At 43.4% G+C, this 19,998-nt stretch overlaps 1 protein-coding gene across 2 annotated transcripts in view; it reads right to left on the minus strand.

The window, feature by feature from the left end:
• Positions 1 to 7,066: 7,066 nt before the first annotated feature.
• SRD5A2 (steroid 5 alpha-reductase 2) overlaps positions 7,067 to 19,998 on the minus strand; it is a 28,007-nt gene continuing 15,075 nt past the window's right edge. For both annotated transcript variants that reach the window (XM_053382734.1, XM_053382735.1), the window contains exons 2-5: positions 15,681 to 15,844; positions 12,900 to 13,001; positions 11,761 to 11,911; positions 7,067 to 7,861 (exon numbers count right to left, since the gene is read on the minus strand). In XM_053382734.1, the coding sequence (XP_053238709.1) occupies positions 7,795 to 7,861; positions 11,761 to 11,911; positions 12,900 to 13,001; positions 15,681 to 15,844 (484 nt within the window). In that variant the 3' untranslated portion in view covers positions 7,067 to 7,794. The remainder of the gene's footprint in view (positions 7,862 to 11,760; positions 11,912 to 12,899; positions 13,002 to 15,680; positions 15,845 to 19,998) is intronic.

Raw genomic sequence — 19,998 nt, forward strand, 5'->3', positions numbered from 1 at the left:
AAGATTGTAATTGGCATTAGTGCTGTTCTTAGGACCTGGAGTTTTTACCCAGCCCATACTGACTGCCTGTATTGAGTTGTATGCAGTTGCAGTCACATGAAAACCAGGAAGTGATGAGGTCCAAGCTACATATTACATTAACTGCATAATTTGCCTTTTTGTTTCTGATCTTTTCCTTTTACAAAAGAGCTCTGAAGGTGCAAGAACTGGGTTGGAGGAGCAACATGAATGCCTCTTGTGCTGCAGCCCCTATGAAAATTGCCCCTCAACCCCAGCTAGTATTTGATATTGTTGGGAAGCTATTACTGCAAGCTAGTACAGTGGTACCTCAGGTTACAGACGCTTCAGGTTACAGACTCCGATAACCCAGAAATCGTACCTCGGGTTAAGAACTTTGCTTCAGCATGAGAACAGAAATCGTGCTCTGGCAGCGCGACGGAAGTGGGAGGCCCCATTAGCTAAAGTGGTGCTTCAGGTTAAGAACAGTTTCAGATTAAGAACAGACCTCTGGAACGAATTAAGTACTTAACCCAAGGTACCACTGTATTTGGAGTTGCCATTCAATTTGTTTATCAAATCTTGCATGTGTACTGGGAAATAAGCTTAACTGAATTAAGTGAGATTTACTTTTGTGGGATATCCAGCTTTGTATAACCAAGATGCTTAAGTCTAATTCAGGGGTAGACAACCTAAGGCCTGGGGGCCGGATGCAGCCCAATTGCCTTCTCAATCTAGCCCGCGGATGGTCTGGGAATCAGCGTGTTTTTACATGAGTAGAATGTGTCCTTTTATTTAAAATGAATCTCTGGGTTATTTGTGGGGCATAGGAATTCATTCTTTTTTCCCCTTCTTTTTCTTTTTTCAAAATATAGACCGGCCCACCACATGGTCTGAGGGACGGTGGACCGGCCCACAGCTGGAAAAGGTTGCTGACCCCTGGTCTAATTAATGCACAAAAGGGTTAAAACCATAGTGTAAGCTGTCGTGCCAAGCTTAGCTCGCCTTGGGAAGGGACTAGGTAATCAAGACCTTGTTACCTGAGAAGCTCAACCTGTGAAGAAGCTAAGCTGGAGCATCCAGTTTAGTTGCATGGCTCTCACAAGCCATTCTTGTTTTCCTATAACCAATAATTTAGGAACTTCCACTGCTTTGAAACTAAGCCAAGTTTTACTGTCTGTGCAACTTTCTGAAGCACATGAATCTGACCTTTGAAGAGTTTGTAGGTAAACCATTTTAAACTTAACTAAACGGGTGGTAGGGGAAGAGGGAAATTTTAGAACTTACAAAGGCATATTTTAAAGGTCTAACAGTCTATATTTTCACGTCTTACTTTGCTGCATATTTTGTGATTTTAAATCTTTGCTGGGGTTCTCTCACCAAAGATTATTTGCCCCAAACTTAGATATTGGCCAGGAATTCTTCTTTTGTATAGCAATTTTTTCCTTGAACCAACAACTTTCAAGTAAGTGTGCATAAACAGACTTGCCTAAAGTGTAAACTCTAATGCAGCCACCACACTCATATGCTAATGTAACAGAATATTTTACAAACATAAGAATTACAGCACAGGCAGACATATACAACCTAACACATTCATCCATACATACCTAATTATACCTTGTTGATAGGTCAATGTTTTTCATGTATGAAAAACTTCTCCCTCTCTTTGTGTCAAGAAAGAATGCCACAAACCTCTATGCTTCTGTGGAGATATGAGCTAGTATTAATTGTGCGTGTGGCCTTGCCTGCCCCCCAAATGTTACAATCCACTTTCTTGATACAATATGTGCTTCCTGACAGCATTCATAACCTTTATGCTTTTCAGTAAAACAAAGAACACTTATTAGGCAGTGCACAGTGGAACAGAAAAGCTGCCTTTGCATTCTCTGGATAAAGTAAGTTTGACAGCCATGAATACATTATCTGGAAGCCTTTTGCCCCAGTGTTTTGCCTTATACTATTCCAGGATAACCATGTTATGTAACCAATTAGAACTTAAATATATACCATTATTTACTTCCTCGGGCAAAGGTAATGACCATTTTAATTTAATGCAGGTCTTGTCATAAAATGATATGTCATATTTAATTTAAACAAGTTTCTCTCCTGTGTTGTACTTTGGCATTTGGGAAGTCTATTTCTAGTGCTCATAAAACAGAAGTCAAAAGGAAAAAGGGGAGAAATACTGTTCCCTTGTTGAAATGCCTTCATAAGTAATGAGCACTTTTTATTATATAATAGTATTCCTCCACAGACCTCACTATATTGTATCAGCTTCTGACACAGATGAGACCACAACTGAGTACTCTGAGCTCCTTCAGTGGGACTTTAGTGTGCTTTTGTTGATTTGTGAGTTGTAAACCACCTTGAATGCCCACCAAGTAAAATGGTGATGCAGAAATGTAAAACAAAGAAACAAAATTATTAATGAGCATTATTAGACCCATGTCTACAAACTAGCCTCCGGTCTGTGTTTCAGATTTACAGATTGCTTTGGGAGTATTAGATACGATGAGTTGTATCCATTGCTGCCTTCAACTCATTCAAAGTCAGGCACAGTTTTTGCCAATCCCTGTTAAATATTGCAGCCCTCCAGACTATTGGAAAGATGCTAGCTAGCCACAAGAGCCTGAGAGACACTACTGCAGTATTGCCTATGTGATATAAAAACAGCTTCAGTTTGAACAAAATTTTTTTTTTCCTTCCAGTAGCACCTTAAAGACCAACTAAGTTAGTTCTTGGTATGAGCTTTCGTGTGCATGCACACTTCTTCAGATACCATCTGAAGAAGTGTGCATGCACACGAAAGCTCATACCAAGAACTAACTTAGTTGGTCTTTAAGGTGCTACTGGAAGGAAAAACATTTTTTGTTTTGACTATGGCAGACCAACACGGCTACCTATCTGTAACTGGAGCTTCAGTTTGGTTTACTTTGCAACAAAAGGAAGGAGGTTGATGGAGGAATATTGGCCAACTCAAGGGAGGTGATATCAGTCTTCTACATAGGACATATCCAATCAAATTATCATTACAATAGGCTGCCCCTCTGGGCCCATTGTTTGAATCCAAATCCATTCATTTCAGGGAGAGACTGACAACTAAAGAAACAAAAAAAAATCTAAAGAAACAAAGAATTAACTCTTTTAGTGTGGCAGCATCTACTGCTTTGGAACTCCCTGGAAGCGAGCGCCTTCTCTGTATTGTTTTTGGTGCCTGCTTATAACATTTTTGTTTAGGCAAGCCAATTCAGACATGTAGAAGTTATATATGCCTTATCTCTTTTTAGCTACTGTTGATTTTAATAATCTCTTGAAATCTTTTTAAATACCTGTTTTTAACTTTTATACTGAGAATGTTCTATTTTATATTTTTATGAACCGCTTAGGTTTTCTTATAATCATTCAGTATATAAATTTTGTTAACCAAATGAATAAGTGCCATCCTATCGAGGAGAGAACCCACCCCATCTTGCTATGAAATGCAGTCGTACTAGGTATGTTATAGCCTAGGGCTGTCCATGAATGACACCTCCTGTATCTAACAGTAGTAGTAGTAATAGTAGTACTGGGTTGCCCCAGCCATTCTGGGCGGCTTCAAACATATATACATTAAACATACACCTTTAAGTGCCTCTGCTACGGTAGCACAGCACTTAATGTCCGGAACCCATTTACAACAGGGATGTGAATCCTCAAGCTCTGGGGCCAAATGCAGTCCCCAGAATACACCATGCGTTGGCCCTGCTACACACCTTCCTCAAGTCCTTTTGCGTGGTTGGAAAGTCCCCTTGAATTGGGATAATGCCTCTTGTTTGCCTACATGAAGGGTGCCTTGCTTATCACGGTAGTTTTGTTTCATTTTTTAAAATCCTTAATTCAGCAAGATCCCGTACATGCTTGGCAACAATGGTTTAGAGTAAAACATGTAAAAAAGTAAGTAAAAAATTTTTTTAGAGTAAAAAATTTTTTTGTAAAAAATTAACAACGCTGCATAAGATTCTGTTTTACCGAGAATACACTAGCCTAAAAATGGAGACACATCTCAGCCTTCCTGGCAGGATTGTTAATTGCATGCTCACATGATATTTCTGTGTTGACTCTCCTTATTGGCAGCTATTCAACCTTGATGATCAATAATAGATGTGCTTTGCAATGTGTAATCAATGCATGTATGTTTTGTTTGAAAGCTGTGCTCATCTGCTGATTAAATGTTTAATCGGTGATAAATGGTTACTGACATCAAAACCAAAGTAATTACAGGCTCAATGAGCCAGAAACAGCATAATGGGAATTCTACTGTTCTCCAGTAGAGTAGGAATAATTTAATAGAAGAGGGCATTGCAAAACCTAGAAAAAAAGCAGACCTAATTGGTGGCAGAATGAGCTGCCTAGGAAAAGTGACTGAAGTCACTGAAAGCGGAACTTAGAGCATCGCTCCCAAGAGGCATTTTACTCCCTCGTACTCTGCATAATTAACTTATGGGATTTACTACCACAAGATCCAGTGATAGCCATTAGTGTCACAGTTTCAAGTAAAGCTTAGGCAAATTTATGGAAGAGAAGCCTATCAATGAAAATTAACCAGATACATTAATTGCACATCCCACCTTTCCTCCAAGGAGTTCAGGTTCGCATATTTGTAGCTAGTGATGAAAATAAGATCTTTTCGTAGGGTCTTCTCACCAGACTTCATATTCCCATTGGAAGCTTCCCCATAGGCATTTGGATGACCATGATGGGTAATAGGATGTTGGACTAGTTAGGCCTTTGGTCTGATCCTTTTAACTGGTATAGGCTGTTGTTTTGTCCCTGTGAAGTACATTTTCCTTGTGTTCTTGCCATTTAATATTAGGAGGAGGAGGAGGAGGACTACATATACCACCCTGACGACTTTGGTGAAAGGGAGTTATACTGCATATAAATATAACAAAAATAAAATGAACCTGAGTTAGGAACCCGTAAAGAGGCCTTTTAGGTTCTATCTCCCTCTCCAACATTCATAGAAATAGAAGTGGAAATGGGTACCATGAGATTGTTTGTCATCCATAAAACAGAGCAGGTATGCAATCAGTTGATTCTGTCTGTATAACTCCAAGTGTCATACAGACTAGCAGGGTAGTAACAGATGTATCTGGTCCCTTAATGATTTTGCAGCTCAACGGACCATTGGAACTGCAACAATATATTCAAATACAGATCCATGTCTGTGCAGGAATTCAAGTCTAGCAGGACTCTTGAGTCTATAGTTTCCTAGCAGCATCAACCTCACTCCATCTCTTCTCATTCTACTACACATTTGAGTGAAGACAGCTTGGCTGAGCCTGAAAGTTCAGCAAACTTGTTTGCTGAGTATACTTGCCTGTAAGGTGCAATTTCAAGTGATCTGAAAGAGAGGACTTACCTGATAGTTGCCTCCCTTATATTAAAAGTATTTTGGTACAGCTCCATTTATGTTACAAGCTCAAACACAAGTACAAAGAGCCTGTTGAGGAGTATGAAATGCATTCCATTGGAACAGACACATTTGACCTGGGGCATCTACAAATCTAAGCAGTCCTGCTGCCTGCTGGGCATTTGTATGAGAATCTTATGGAACTAATCACTACCGGGAAATAGGATTTTAATTTGTGGCATGCTGGTTCAGATATTGCTTCCTTCATGATGCTGCATTCACAGGACTGCTCTGTGCGGACAGTGTTTGAATCAACCTAAAATGTTATGGTCAGAAGACAGAATTGTCAACTCAAAGCTTTGTTTCAAACAAAGCAATACTTTAAAAAGCATCAGAAAGTGGTCTGAAAGCTGTGCTGAAGTTAAGCAGCTCTGCATCTAGTCAGGGCCTTAATGGAAACCTCTGTATGCTTCATAGGAGCAGAGGAAGACAACTGGGTCATCTAGCTCAGTAATGTCTGGCAGCAGCTATCTAAGGTTTCAGGCACAGGTTTCCCTGGACGGTTAAGTCCACTCAAAGATGACTTGGGGTGCGACGCTCATCTCGCTTTCAGGCCGAGGGAGCCAGCATTTGTCCACAGACAGCTTTCCGGGTCACGTGGCCAGCATGACTAAACCGCTTCTGGTGCAATGGAACACCATGATAGAAGGCAGAGCGCACGGAAACATTGTTTACCTGCACCTGGACCTTCTGCATACAAAACACATACTCTGCCACTAGGTGACAGGCCTCCCTAAAATTCTACCTTGAATTCTATGGAGGGGAGATAAGATATAAATGTAATGAAATACAAAACACAAGGAAAGAGTTTTACATTGTACAGTAATTGCTTGGTCCAACACCAATAATTGAACATCAATGTAGTGGGTCATAGCTCAATGGTAAAGTACATGCAGTTGATTCTCCTTTCTTCCTAATGTGTTTTAAAATATGTCTTATACTGTAAGCTTTCAGGCAGGACCTGATCTGAAATAGAGTGGTACCTCTGGTTACGACCTTAATTCGTTCCGGAGGTTCGTTCTTAACCTGAAACCGTTCTTAACCTGAGGTACCACTTTAGCTAATGGGGCTTCCTGCTGTCGCCGCGCGATTTCTGTTCTCATCCTGAGGTAAAGTTCTTAACCCGAGGTACTACTTCCAGGTTAGCGGCGTCTGTAACCCAAGTTACCACTATACTTGTTTCATTTATTATTTAAGTACATTATTTTTGCTGAGCATATTATTTTTCTTGTCTTAAGTGTAAGTAAAAGTGGATGCTTTAGCAGGGATGTCCAACATGTCAATCGCAATCTACTGGTTGACCCCTGCAAGGTTTTGGTAGATCGCGGTAGATGCATTTCCCTTCCCCCCAGAAAGCTCAACAACTTTGACCTGAACCCCTAAAAAACGGGGGTAGATCACCACCAGGTTTTGATTTTGAAAGTAGATTGCAGTCTCTCGGAAGTTGGCCACCCCTTTAAAGCAAAGAAATCTGCATGATCCGAAACAACCAGAAGATAACATTGAACAAGTTATGAATAAATCCATATATTGTATGATACAAGATGCTATGATACAAGTGCTCTGCTAGAACAGGCTACCTGGGCTATTCTTTTAGTAAAATGAAATGCTAAATTTGGAACAAAAATTTTATTTCTTATTCAGTTAACAAGCCATGTTTTACAAGGAAATGACACATTCACTTAAATTACATAACGGTTTTGGGAATACAGCAGCCCATTCTTGATCATAATCAGTCCACCTGGAGGGGGGAAAATATGAAATATTGTTCTCCATCAGCAAGAGGCCTTGGAACCAGGAATTACTTTTTCATAGACGACCTGTTGCTCTTTATAGGGAAGACCACAGGAGCAGAATAGAAAGATTACCAGTAAAAAAAAAAGCAGATATTTTCTTTCAGAGTCTTCAGTATAGCTACAGCAGTGACAACTACAGACAGGCCCAGATGAAACTTCAGTAATTCCTACTAACAAAAAACAGCATTGCTAGGGATAAAAGCACTGTGTGTGTGTGTGTGCAGACATTTTGAGTGGAATAATGGTGCACAATAAAAGCATTAGGCGCCTCTGCAAATCACTGACACTCTGCTTGACAAAACTTGTTTTTTTGTTGTTGTTTAAAAAATCAAAAACTGTGACGATGAATCACAGAACTGTGATTACTTGTTTCCATCCAGCAACAACACTCTGTATAACTGGCAACATAGCACTATTCAAGTTTCTTTCCCTTTGAAACTCACATCAGCATTTTACACATTAATAATAAACTTCATAATTAAAGTTATACAGTAAAATAACACACAAAATACACCCCGCTGCTCAAAAAGTCCAGACAATTGGCCTCTAGAATATGAATGGAATCAAGGCTTTTCTAGATCTTGGATAGCCAGTGAACCTCTTGTGATAGTACCTGAAAAGACAAAAGGGACACACAATGAAAACAAAAAATGGCCAAAATGATATAGACCTGCACATATTGCTTTAAGAAAGTAGAATCTCGTTTTTCAACATCTTATGCTGCTTGTGGCAAATATTTAAAATGTTTTGATGAGAGGGACTTGGAGTTTCCATTCAACTTTCAGATTTGAGCAATGGTGAACATAAGTATTGCAGTGACAGAAATTAGACATCAAACCAAACTATGGTTAAGGATGCTGTGATTTAGTGTGATGTTATATTGAAAAACCATAGTTTCTGACAGGCTAGCAAACTAAAATCAAACCATAGTTTCAACTGAATTATGGTTTGTTACAACCGTGGGTTGGTGTGACATACGAATTTACCAAGTATACTTACAGTCAATCCTCCTCCATAAGCTGCTACACCATGGAGATGGGAGTGAATTTATGAATCTATCAAGATGAGACCCAAGAAGACAGAAAACATCAGCAGACCGACAACTCTGAGCTATATGTGTGTTGTACATTTAGAACAAAGAGCAGTTCCATGCTTAAAAATCACGCCCTCTAAGCCATGTGACACCAACCGCCCTGTGTGAAGGTTATTGATGATGTTATATTATTTCATTGTATTTCAGAATACATTAGAAACAAACTCTGAATAAAAACAATTATCATCGCAGCAAATGCTTGCTGGAATTTAAAAAAAAATACTAGCTGGCAGAAGATAGTGAAAGAGGGTAAACTTGATGGGGCAAGGCGTTCCACACTTTGGATACAGCTACTGAGAGAACTCCAACTCTTGTCACAGCCAACTAGGCTTCCACAACAGGTGAGACATGTCTAAGGGTTCCTCCGTCAGATCTTAGGCAGCAGGCAGGCTGATACAGGAGGAGATGGCAGGTATCCAGGACCCAAGCTTTTCAGGGTTTCAAAGGAAATTATTTTGAATTGTGCAGTTGTTTGTCTGTATAGGGCTGCATACACACAGTGCAATTAAAGCGCATTTCAAGCACACACACACACACACACTCCAAAATAATACTGGGAGCTGCAGTTTGTTGAGAGTGCTGGAAACTGCAGCTCTGTTAGTTCCCAGGGTACTTGAGAGGGGGGTACTTTCAGTGTACGGTGTGTAAACTAGTGTTAATCTAGAGAAGCAGCCAGTGTGTTTTTGTGTGTGTGTGCGCGTGCTTTGTGTCTCACCCTGGCTTCTTTTCTTGTTTAACACTACAGTCCTATACATTGACCTGAGAATAAGGCCCACTGATCTCAATGGGACTTGCATCTGAGTAGGCATGTACCAGATTGCACTGTAAATCTCCCTCTCATGAAGCAGCTTTTCATGTATATATCAAGCACATGCATTGAATTATCTGCCTATTATAGGTCAACTGGACAACAAAAATGGATTCTACGTGCCCTAAGGTAAAGGGACCCCTGACCATTAGGTCCAGTTGTGACCGACTTTGGGGTTGCGGCGCTCATCTCACTTTATTGGCCGAGGGAGCTGGCGTACAGCTTCCGGGTCATGTGGCCAGCATGACTAAGCCGCTTCTGGCGAACCAGAGCAGCGCACGGAAATGCTGTTTACCTTCCCACCGGAGCAGTACCTATTTATCTACTTGCACTTTGATGTGCTTTCGAACTGCTAGGTTGGCAGGAGCAGGGAACAAGCAACAGGAGCTCACCCCATTGCAGGGATTCAAACTGCCAACCTTCTGATCGGCAAGCCCTAGGCTCAGTGGTTTAACCCACAGCGCCACCCGCGTCCCGTGTCTATGTGCCCTAACAATGGCCAAAAGACTGGTATTGATGAACTGGAAGAAGAAAAATATGCTCCCCTTTAATCAATTGACTGAAGACATAACAGCACTCAAAATGTAAGGACGGATTGCTTATAGATGCAGACTTTATTTGGATAAATATATCAATATTTGGAATGAGTTTATACAGAATTTAACAAGTTATTAATAATATCTGTATTAACATACATTACATATATATATAGTCAAAGGTGGCATTCATCTTGCTTTCAGGCTGAGGGAGCCAGCATTTGTCTGCAGACAGCTTTCTAGATCATGTGGCCATCATGACTAAACTGCTTCTGGTGCAACGGGACACCATGATGGAAGCCAGAGTGCACGGAAACACTTTTTACCTTCCCACCACAGCAGTACCTATTTATCTACTTGCACTGGCATACTTTCAAACTGCTAGGTTGGCAGAAGCTGGGACAGAGCAATGGGAGCTCACCCCGCTGCAGGGATTTGAACCGCCAACCTTCTGATTGGCAAGCTCAAGAGGCTCAGTGGTTTAGACCACAGTGCCCCCCGCTATATATATCTTCTTCTTTTTTCACTTTCTTTTGTATAATTAAATTTTCAAAAAAAATTACATAAAATAAGAATAAGGGACTTCCAGTGAGGCAAGATGGCGAACGCCATAGCCGTGCGGAGCTCTTGAGGACCACCAGTATTGGTAACAATACTGACAGCATTGCTTATAAACTTTACACCCAACACAAGCACTTGTCACTGTCTCACTGACCCACCCCTATTGCAAGCAAAAGGGGGGGTGGCCTGTTCTCAAACAAGGCCATCCATGCCAGCTGAGACACAGGACCAACTGGCTGGGAGCCAAATGGTCCAAGCTACCCCAAGCAAATACCTATATAACTACATATAGGCTACTCTCTACAACCTACTCTCTACAACCTACTCCCCAGTCTTCAGCCCAACACAGCACACTAGGTTCAATAATATAAGGTGAGAAACACAGGACAACCTAGACAGGTTGGCAGGGAATCATCCTATAAAATAGACATACAAAATGGCTAGCTTAAAAGCAATTACACTAATGTGAGGGGATTGGGAAACCCTATCAAAACAAAACACGTCACCTCGTATGTAAACACCATGAAACCACACATTGCCTTCCTACAGAAAATACACAACCCACCCAAAGGAAGCAAACTCCTGAGCAAACCCTGCTTCAGTCAACAATGGGTGGCACCTTGGTCAGGAAAGGCCCACGGAGTAGACATACTACTCAATAGAGACCAAAATTTTAAAGCCACAACAGTGGTAAAAGACAACAAAGGCAGATTCGTTTTTGCTAAAGAGGTACCAGATGGCAAAACTAAACTGACAACTGGCTCCATATAGTGTATGCCCCAAACACACACAAAAATAAATACTAGAGTTCATCTAGAAAGCACTAAACAAATTCATCTCCGAAGGGGAAGCAATCCTAGGAGGTGACCCCAACCTAAATATGAGAGGCACCTCCCAAAAAGACATCCATCCTACTACCCCCTGGGCAACCTTCCTCAGAGGGAAAACCCCAAACAATTAGAAATTCTTACAAATTACTAAAAATGCTAAAAAACCCGGAATCCTTTATGACATCTGGGGAGAAAAGAACCCAGGAGGCACCAGCCACACATTCCAGTCTGGATGCCATGGCACAATGTCCATACTGGACAGCTTTCTGCTCACATAAGGCCTGATCCCCCTGGTAGAAACAACAAACATTCGTAACATTAAAACCACAGACCACGCCCCAGTAGAAGCTACCTCAAAATAGGAGAGGAAGCACAAACTACGTACCCCATCGTGGTCCTTCAGTCCCATCCTAACCACAAGCCAAGTTGCTAGAGAGGATCTCTTGAAAACTCTCCAAAACTACTTTAAGGACAATGATGTGGGTGACATAACAACCCCTTCCTCTGGGATGCAATGAAAGCAGTCACCAGAGGAACCTGCATAAAGGAGAGGGCATCCCTTAAAAAACAAACCCCCTCAAAATGGTAAATTAGAACAATACATTAAGCCCCTCTCATCACATTACAAACAAACAGGAGCAAAAAAAAATAAGAATAAGAATATACAAACAGCATGCTTGATACCTGTGATGGTGATAAGCACGAGGCCCAATGACGCAGAGTGTGAAAAAGGCAAAGGCAAAAGCTGGCAGGCACCAGGTTGCTATAGCATAGCCAAACCATTCCAGTATCTCACCAAAGAAATTTGCTCCTGATACATATGCAAACAGTCCTCCTGCACGAAAGGGAATTAGTATGAGCACATTTGAACAGTGGAAAGTGAGCCTCATTTACACATCCTAAGGATGTTGCCACCAGGGCTGGCATTAACCCAACGGGGTTCCTGCTGCCATTACTGCAGCCATGGCGGTGGCCAGATGGTCTCAACACCCCCTAGCCATTATAGCTCCCAGGGCCCATAGCCAATTGTAAGCAATTGCAGAACAATGTTGTACAAAGTTCTTTTGCTAGTGTGGCAATGGCAAAAAGAAGTCCTGGGCGCAGAGTTTTGAGTTCAGTACTGCTGGTCAAGAGGATTTAAAGAAGGCCAGACTGGACTTGATGGGCCTGTCATCAATTGTTCCACTAGGCCTGAACTACCAGATGTAGGTTGGGGGTCTTGCACAGTCCAAGAAGCCCCCAAACAACTGGGAACATGTCCCAGCAGTAAACCACTGCATTTGTTGCACTGGCAGCTGAGGCTTTAGCTCCAGGGGAAGAGTGGCAGCGGGCTCAGCCAATCAGACACAAAACAGGGCCAATGTGGCAGTAAGGAGGGTGCTTAGCTTGTCCCCTTACTGTTCTGGCACTCTCATTGGCTCCAAAGGTAATAAATGATTGGTTGGCCTCACCAGGACCTTTACCTGTGGTCAGAAATGTTTTTGACTTTCTGCTCAGATAAATTATCCTAGAAAGCATTCTCAGCTTCCCACCACGATCCTATTACTTCAGGGGTGGTGAACATGTGGCCTTCCAAATGTTGTTGGACTCCATCATCCCCAGCTGGATGACCAATAGTCAGGCATGGTGGAAAGTGAAGTCTAGCAACATCTGGAGGGCCATAGGTTTCTCATTCCTACATTACTCTGCTTATTAGTGACCACTTCTGATGAATGACAGGTGACTAATAGTGTGGCCTGCTGGTGTCTTCCTCACCTACCCTCATGTTTCTCAAACCGTAGGGACGGGCTCCCCACAAGGAAATTGGGAAAAGAATGACATACCTTGTGGGATTTTGTAAGTGAGCTCCCCAGGTTTTCTTAGCTGGCGCAGAATGAGGTCACTGTGAATATTGACTCCCATGCCAAACAAGAACAACAAGAGACCTAAAAGCAGAGAATGGAGTATTTATTGGTTGGGTGACTAAAATATTTGATTTCAAGCCCTGTGCTCAAACAGCCAGCCTGTTTAACAAGCGCTGTTAATTGCCCCATACAGGCAAGCAAGGGAAGGGAGAATCCATATTATAATGAAACATGGCAGTTTGAGAGCTGGGAGACTGGGGTCTGCAGAAGAGGGAGACTGCTTAGTTTCTTTGTTAAGGAAATAGCCTTGGCCTGGTGTGTTCGGTATATTGTTTCGTAATGTAAACTTGGGATAGAGCATTGCCACAGAAACTAGATAACAGGAGAAACTTCTGGAAGGTGACTGTCATGACATTCTTTCTTTCTTCCCTATTTTGCCTGGCTATGGTGATGTCATCAAGGTGTGGGGGGTGTGGGGGTGTGCACATGCATGCAACTGGCAGTCTTGGAACTAGGTCTGGAATAGAGTTGCCACCTTTGTTCTGGCAAAATACAGGGCAAGGAGGGCGGTGATTTTTGGGGAGGGTGTTGCCCCTTTATAATTTATCACATGCACGTGTACACACATATGAATTTGGAAATCTGTCTGTGCTTGGCTACTCAGAGCTTAAATACATGATCTTTCACACACCCTTTAAAACACATGCATTTGGAGAGGATCCCTAACTTGGCAGAAAGAGAGAGAGACCTGAAATACAGGACAAAACTGTATTGATACAGGATGTAGCATTTTACAGTGGTACCTCAGGTTAAGTACTTAATTCGTTCCAGAGGTCCGTACTTAACCTGAAACTGTACTTAACCTGAAGCACCACTTTAGTTAATGGGGCCTCCTGCTGCTGCTGCGCCGCCAGAGCACAATTTCTGTTCTCATCCTGAAGCAAAGTTCTTAACCCGAGGTACTATTTCTGGGTTAGCAGAGTCTGTAACCTGAAGCATATGTAACCTGAAGCGTATGTAACCTGAGGTACCACTGTACATTGGAATGCTGGACAATCTTGTATTATAAAGGGCAGGTGGCAACCCTAATCTGGAAGAAGACATAAGAGGCTCTCTGTCTGTGAAGAGCAGTGGTGGTTGGTGCCCATTGAGATGAGTAGAGAGGAATGCAGGGAGCTCAGACAGTAGGTGAAGCCAGAGCCAATGTCAGAGCCAGATTTCCCTCCATTCATTTGCCTGCTGAATTCTACAAGGGCAACATTAAGACTGAGAAAAAGGAAGCTGGCTGGCAGCGTCACTCCCTGGGCCAGACCTAAGTAAAAGGACAGCCAGGTAGCAGCATGGAAAGTTGGTATTGGCTAACCAGTCCTCTCTCCCCCAAGAGTTTGGAACAGTGTCTGCACTGTGTAAGAATGCACCATGCAGAAGGAGTATTCCTAAATACCAGCACCTCTAGTGTAACCATGTTTACTGCTGGCCAACATCTTTTAGTTCCTTTTGCCTTTCAGGATCACAGCTTGGCCATATGGAGCAGAACACATGGCCACTGCACACAGGAGTGTTTACCGGGTAAGTAGAGGTAAGTATTACCTGTCTCACTCACTCTCCCAACAGGGGCAGGCAGGCTGGGCAAGGGGACTGGAAGAGCATCTGGGCAGCACTGCTTGTGTATCTAGCTCAGGAACAGGGTGCCTGCAGCCCTCCGGAGGTTGCTGGACTACAGCTCCCATCTTCCCTGGCCATTGGTCAAGTTGGCTGGGGCTGATGGGAGATGTAGTCCATCAAATGTATTGAGAGCCACATCCCTGATCTAGTTGAAGAAAGCACACACTGCAGTGGCTGAACTTTACTCTTCCCTTGGCCATGTCTCTCTTGGCTTTCCATGGTCAAACCTCCAACAGGAGCAGAGACAAGCAAATTCCTCCTCCAACTGCCAGGCAGACTCCAAGTGAGGCCTGCAGCAGTGATCAAATTGCAAAGTGATTTCCCCTATAGTGATGCATTTCTGTATGGTATTTTCACTAATATATGTATTTATCTGCACAGGGTTTATTTATTTACCCAGGGTTTCGTTTGAGCTACGGTTCAGCCCTAGAACTTAATTTGCATGGGGGAGGGGAACCAGAAAAAGTTTTTTTAAGTGGGTGGTGGGTGGGAGAGAAGACATGTAGAAGGAAAAGAACAGATAAAGCAAATACAGTGGTACCTCAGGTTACATACGCTTCAGGTTACGTACGCTTCAGGTTACAGACTCCGCTAACCCAGAAATAGTACCTCGGGTTAAGAACTTTGCTTCAGGATGAGAACAGAAATTGTGCTCCAGCAGCGCAGCAGCAGCAGGAGGCCCCATTAGCTAAATTGGTGCTTCAGGTTAAGAACAGTTTCAGGTTAAGAACGGACCTCCGGAACAAATTAAGTACTTAACCCAAGGTACCACTGTAGAGGATGACTAGCAAATGCCAATTGCGTAAGTCTGAAACATGCAAATTGCTCCCTCTAATGGCCTGTCTTTATGGTTACACAGCTTGTTCCCCATGTGTTTTCTCTTCCACAAGGGTAACTGTGTGGGCCTGTTGCAGCAACAGTAAGTCTTTTGGCACCTTGGGTTTTGCAAAGTGTTGAACCACTGCTGTTATTCATACTATTGTTTTCCTGCCTTGACATTGTGACAACATTGTCTATGATTTGACACTCTGTAAATTTGGCGGAGCTCATATTAACTAGATGGCCAGATGCTTGACTTCTTGCAACTATAATTACCTGATGTAAATCTGATGTCATTGTACCAGTCATCTGGGTATTCGGCACAGTAAATCAAGTAGTAACCCTGAAGGAAGCCATTAAAGATGCAGAACAGCACACCAAAAAACAGCTTCTCCAATGGGAAAGGCCTGCCTCTTCGGAGGAAGGAGTAAATGAATGTCCTGAAGTAGTAAAATAAAAAATAAAAAAAAGGTAGGGAGCGGAAATGGGGGAAAAGAAAAGTGTGGGAGAAGATACAGCATTACACAGTTGGAAATACAAACCAATGTACCATATATAACATGTCTGAGGTCGTCATCAATAGTCTCAGCATGCTAGGAGGTAACCCAAACTTTGCATGTTTTCATTATGAACCACAGAATAATCCCCTTGCAACTGCACTGTTGGTCACCTTGCTTCATATGCCATTGACATGAACTCAGTAGGCTCCAGATTCTAACCTACTTCAGTTTCAGTTCTGTCCACATGGCAAGCAGAAGTAGAGTTTGTGAAGCTCTTATCAGCACACATCATGTATCCAGGGGCGTTGTATGGGGGTGGCCCGTGCGTGTTTGTTGAACATTACGCATCCCTAGGTCTTTTGCACTGAACCGCAGATCTCCCTCTTTTTTAAAATTCAACTTCAAGAAACAAAACCCCTTGTTTACAGGGTGGCTTTCTCTCTGAAAACGACCTAAACATGCCCCATTTATGTTTGTGCAGTGGAACTCCTGCCCCCGTGTACACACTCTCCCCAAACCTTCTCAGGCTTCTTTTTCTTGGGCAGAGAACCCCTAGAACAGATTTAAGGGGTGCACAGGGGGAGGAGAGGGAAGAAGTTCCATTGCACATGCAGAAACCCTTGCACTGATGCTTGCTACACAGTCCCAAGGTAACCTTTATATTCATTGCTCCACCCACTTTTGCCTCTGGCCCCACCCACCACTGGCACGTGTGGCCCCCAGAAGGTTGCCCTGAAGGCAAGGTGGTCCTCAGGATGAAAAAGATGCCCCAGCTTTGGCTTAGAGAGAGATCCATGCCTAAGATTGCAGATAACCTCCGTGCAACCAGAAGGAGCTGTGGAGAATGCGTACCCACCCACTGACATTTGGGCTCTTGCCACAGACCCCTTCACTCCACTAGTGTTGTTTGTATTACTGCATATAATTAGAAAAATGCACAATAAATAGAGATGCTTCACACAGGAGAAACTGCTTGAGCACAGTTCACTGCTATATGGGGAAACTGTTGGTTCTGTCACGTGCAGTACATATAACTCTGCTTTCTATTTTGCTGTGTGTATCTTGCCTGACTTGCTTTCTTGGAGAGCTAGGGCTGCATATGCAAGACTGCCAGGTCATGGTGATGGCAAGATTCATTTAGCTCTTAATACTTCTGTAAAAGAAGTGAAGTGAGAAGTGCTTTGCGGCCATTAAGTGTAATCCCAAATAAACATTTTGCTTTTTAAGATGGGAAATCCAAAAGTAGGTCAGCAACCCGCGAAGGCACAGTAGAAATGGGATCTCTCAAGTGTGGCTCCATTAACCAATTCAAATATAGCACTCTTTTAGCACCAGACCAGTATTGGAATTTCAAAAGCTGCCGGATTAATAATTTATACTGCAGAGGAGCAGATTCAGCAAGGGAAACAACCTGGCAACTTTTCAAAGAGAAAATAAACCAGTTCCCAGACCAGAGGGAGAACATGGTCCCTGCCAGAATAACAGTGGTTGGGTTGCCTGCCAAGAAGACAACAAATTGATTAGCAGGAGAAAATGCCTGGATTATTGTTTTAGCAGAGATATTCAGCCTTCCATGATCGCAAGTTCGTATAGACCTCACCAGAATATTACATGAGAGACAGGAGGCATGGCCTTGTAAGGTAAGCAAAGTGGGCGTCCTTAGTTACAGCACCAGAAAGAGGGAGCAGCTTAACAGAATTCCTTCAGAGCCCTAAGTCTATTCAGTTTTGTATAGGAAACTTGGTGAGTCACTCATTCTTTTCCCAAGGAAGTCTGTGACTTTTCATCATAAGGTTCCTGTGAGGCTTAACTCTGCAGCTGTAATCACCAAATAAAGTTTCTATAGGCACTTTTCCACACACACCCAGGTATTGCCAGTGCTTGGAGCTCTGTAGTTCCCCCACTTAGGTAAAGGTAAAAGTACCCCTGCCCGTTCGGGCCAGTCTTGCCAGACTCTAGGGTTGTGCGCTCATCTCACTCTATAGGCCGGGAGCCAGCGTTGTCCGCAGACACTTCCGGGTCACGTGGCCAGCGTGACAAGCTGCATCTGGCGAGCCAGCGCAGCACACGGAACGCCGTTTACCTTCCCGCTAGTAAGCGGTCCCTATTTATCTACTTGCACCCGGAGGTGTTTTTGAACTGCTAAGTTGGCAGGCGCTGGGACTGAACGACGGGAGCGCACCCCGCCGCGGGGATTCGAACCACCGACCATGCGATCGGCAAGTCCTAGGCGCTGAGGTTTTACCCACAGCGCCACCCTCGTGTAAGTTCCCCCACTTACAGTCCTCTATTTTAGCTGTTCCCACTTTTATGTCTGTCTTTTCTCTGCTTTTGTTATGAACTGAGTTGAATAGGATCCAAACTGCAGCAGTCTGATTGGTCCTAGAACAATAGGATCCAAATTGCAGCAGTCTGATTGGTCCTAGAACAATAGGATTCAGAATGCAGCAGTTTGGATCCTATTCAACTCAGTACATAACAGCTTTCCTTGCTGCCTCTCAGGTTATGGCTGTCGGAATTCAAGCGAGCAGAGCCTCCAGCTCTTAGGAATTTGGCCACCCTCCAGGTGCCCGGCTTGAATCCTTGTTTACCTCCCCTGCCAGCGCCTGCCGGCAAGATCAAGGGAGGTCTCTTCGGCGATCCTTTTCAAACGTGAAAAGAACACACCACTCCTCCCCCAGGGAGGGGGGAAAGAGACAGACAGAAATATATCTACATGTCTTTATTTCTGTCTTACAGCAGTACAGAGAAACATGTCTGTACACTCTGATTCCCAACTGCAGAGAGAGAATAAACCCCACCCATGTACTTCCAGTACAGGGTCATGTGCTGCTCTGAGGTAACATCCGGCTCTCAGAGCACCTTACAAACTGTCCCTGGTTCCCACGGTATAATCCAATAACATCAGTTTCCTGTTTACCATTCCAGCCACCTGGTGCTTGCTTCTGCATTGCTCCTTTTTCGTAACAATGGCAAGGTTCCCTCACAAACTTCTGTTGGTTGTTGCTGCTGCTGTGTTTGTTGCTTTCGTTGCTTGCCTCTCTGCTTCACAGCCATCTCATCACCTTATACACAAGCAGAGGCAGAGTCCACATCCTCAGACGCCTCACTTCCATTCCGGCCATGTTTACTTCTGACTGCCTCAGATCTAGCATGGCACAGAGGCGAGGACTGTCCTCGGCTACCTCACAATCTCAGGAATAACTTTCAGCCAAGCTAGACAAATGTCAATGAAATCCCTTGCGCAGGCTTCGATGACAGCTTTTGAGGTTTAATTAATGTGGAATTTGCTAGCTTTAGCAGAGGCTGTCACATCATATCAAGGTTGGGCGGAGGGTGGCAGTCTGAGGTCAGCCAAGACCAATAGGACAAAGCTTGCAGGCAGACTGAAAAATAAATCAGAAACAAACCCAGAACCAGAGACCAACCAAACAGAACACCAGAGCTCCCAAGGACTCTGTTGCTTGAGAAAGGCTTAATGGGCATGGGAAGCCAGCTTACAGTAATAGGATCCCCCTGGGCAGGAAAGACCAGTTTGGGGTGGGAGGTGTAGAGTCAGTCCAGGGCCTGAGGGGGTACTAAATGGCATAGGCAGAAGCTGCAACTAGTAACTCACCTTGCAGAACATTATCAGCTCTCTCAGCCCTTCCCTCCACATTTAAGCACAGGCATCTCCTGACACATCACTACTTCAGGGTGGAGTGAGCATATCTGGAGTTGGTTTTAATAACATCCTGATAGCTAATTTGTGCCAGAACATGGTCTACTGAAACTGGAGAAAGGGCTGCTCTGTGCCCACATTCCACAGCCTCATTTGCTCAGTAGCCTCAACAATAGCTCCTCTCCCTATCATCTTTCACAGTTTGTAGGGGACCTTCGCCAACCTATACCCTGTGCAGTGTCCCACAAGGAACATTTAATATTGGGGAAATGGAGGCAATCTAGCCACCACCTTCCTTTCCTATTCCAGGAGAGGGATCTTTGTGTTCTCTGGAGTGTTACTGTACTGTAAGCAGAAATGAAAAAAAGATGATGATGATGATGATGATGATGATGATGATGATGATGAATGAATGCAGCATATATGGTGCTTT

This window comes from Podarcis raffonei, chromosome 3, assembly GCF_027172205.1.
Source record: "Podarcis raffonei isolate rPodRaf1 chromosome 3, rPodRaf1.pri, whole genome shotgun sequence".
NCBI lineage: Eukaryota > Metazoa > Chordata > Lepidosauria > Squamata > Lacertidae > Podarcis > Podarcis raffonei.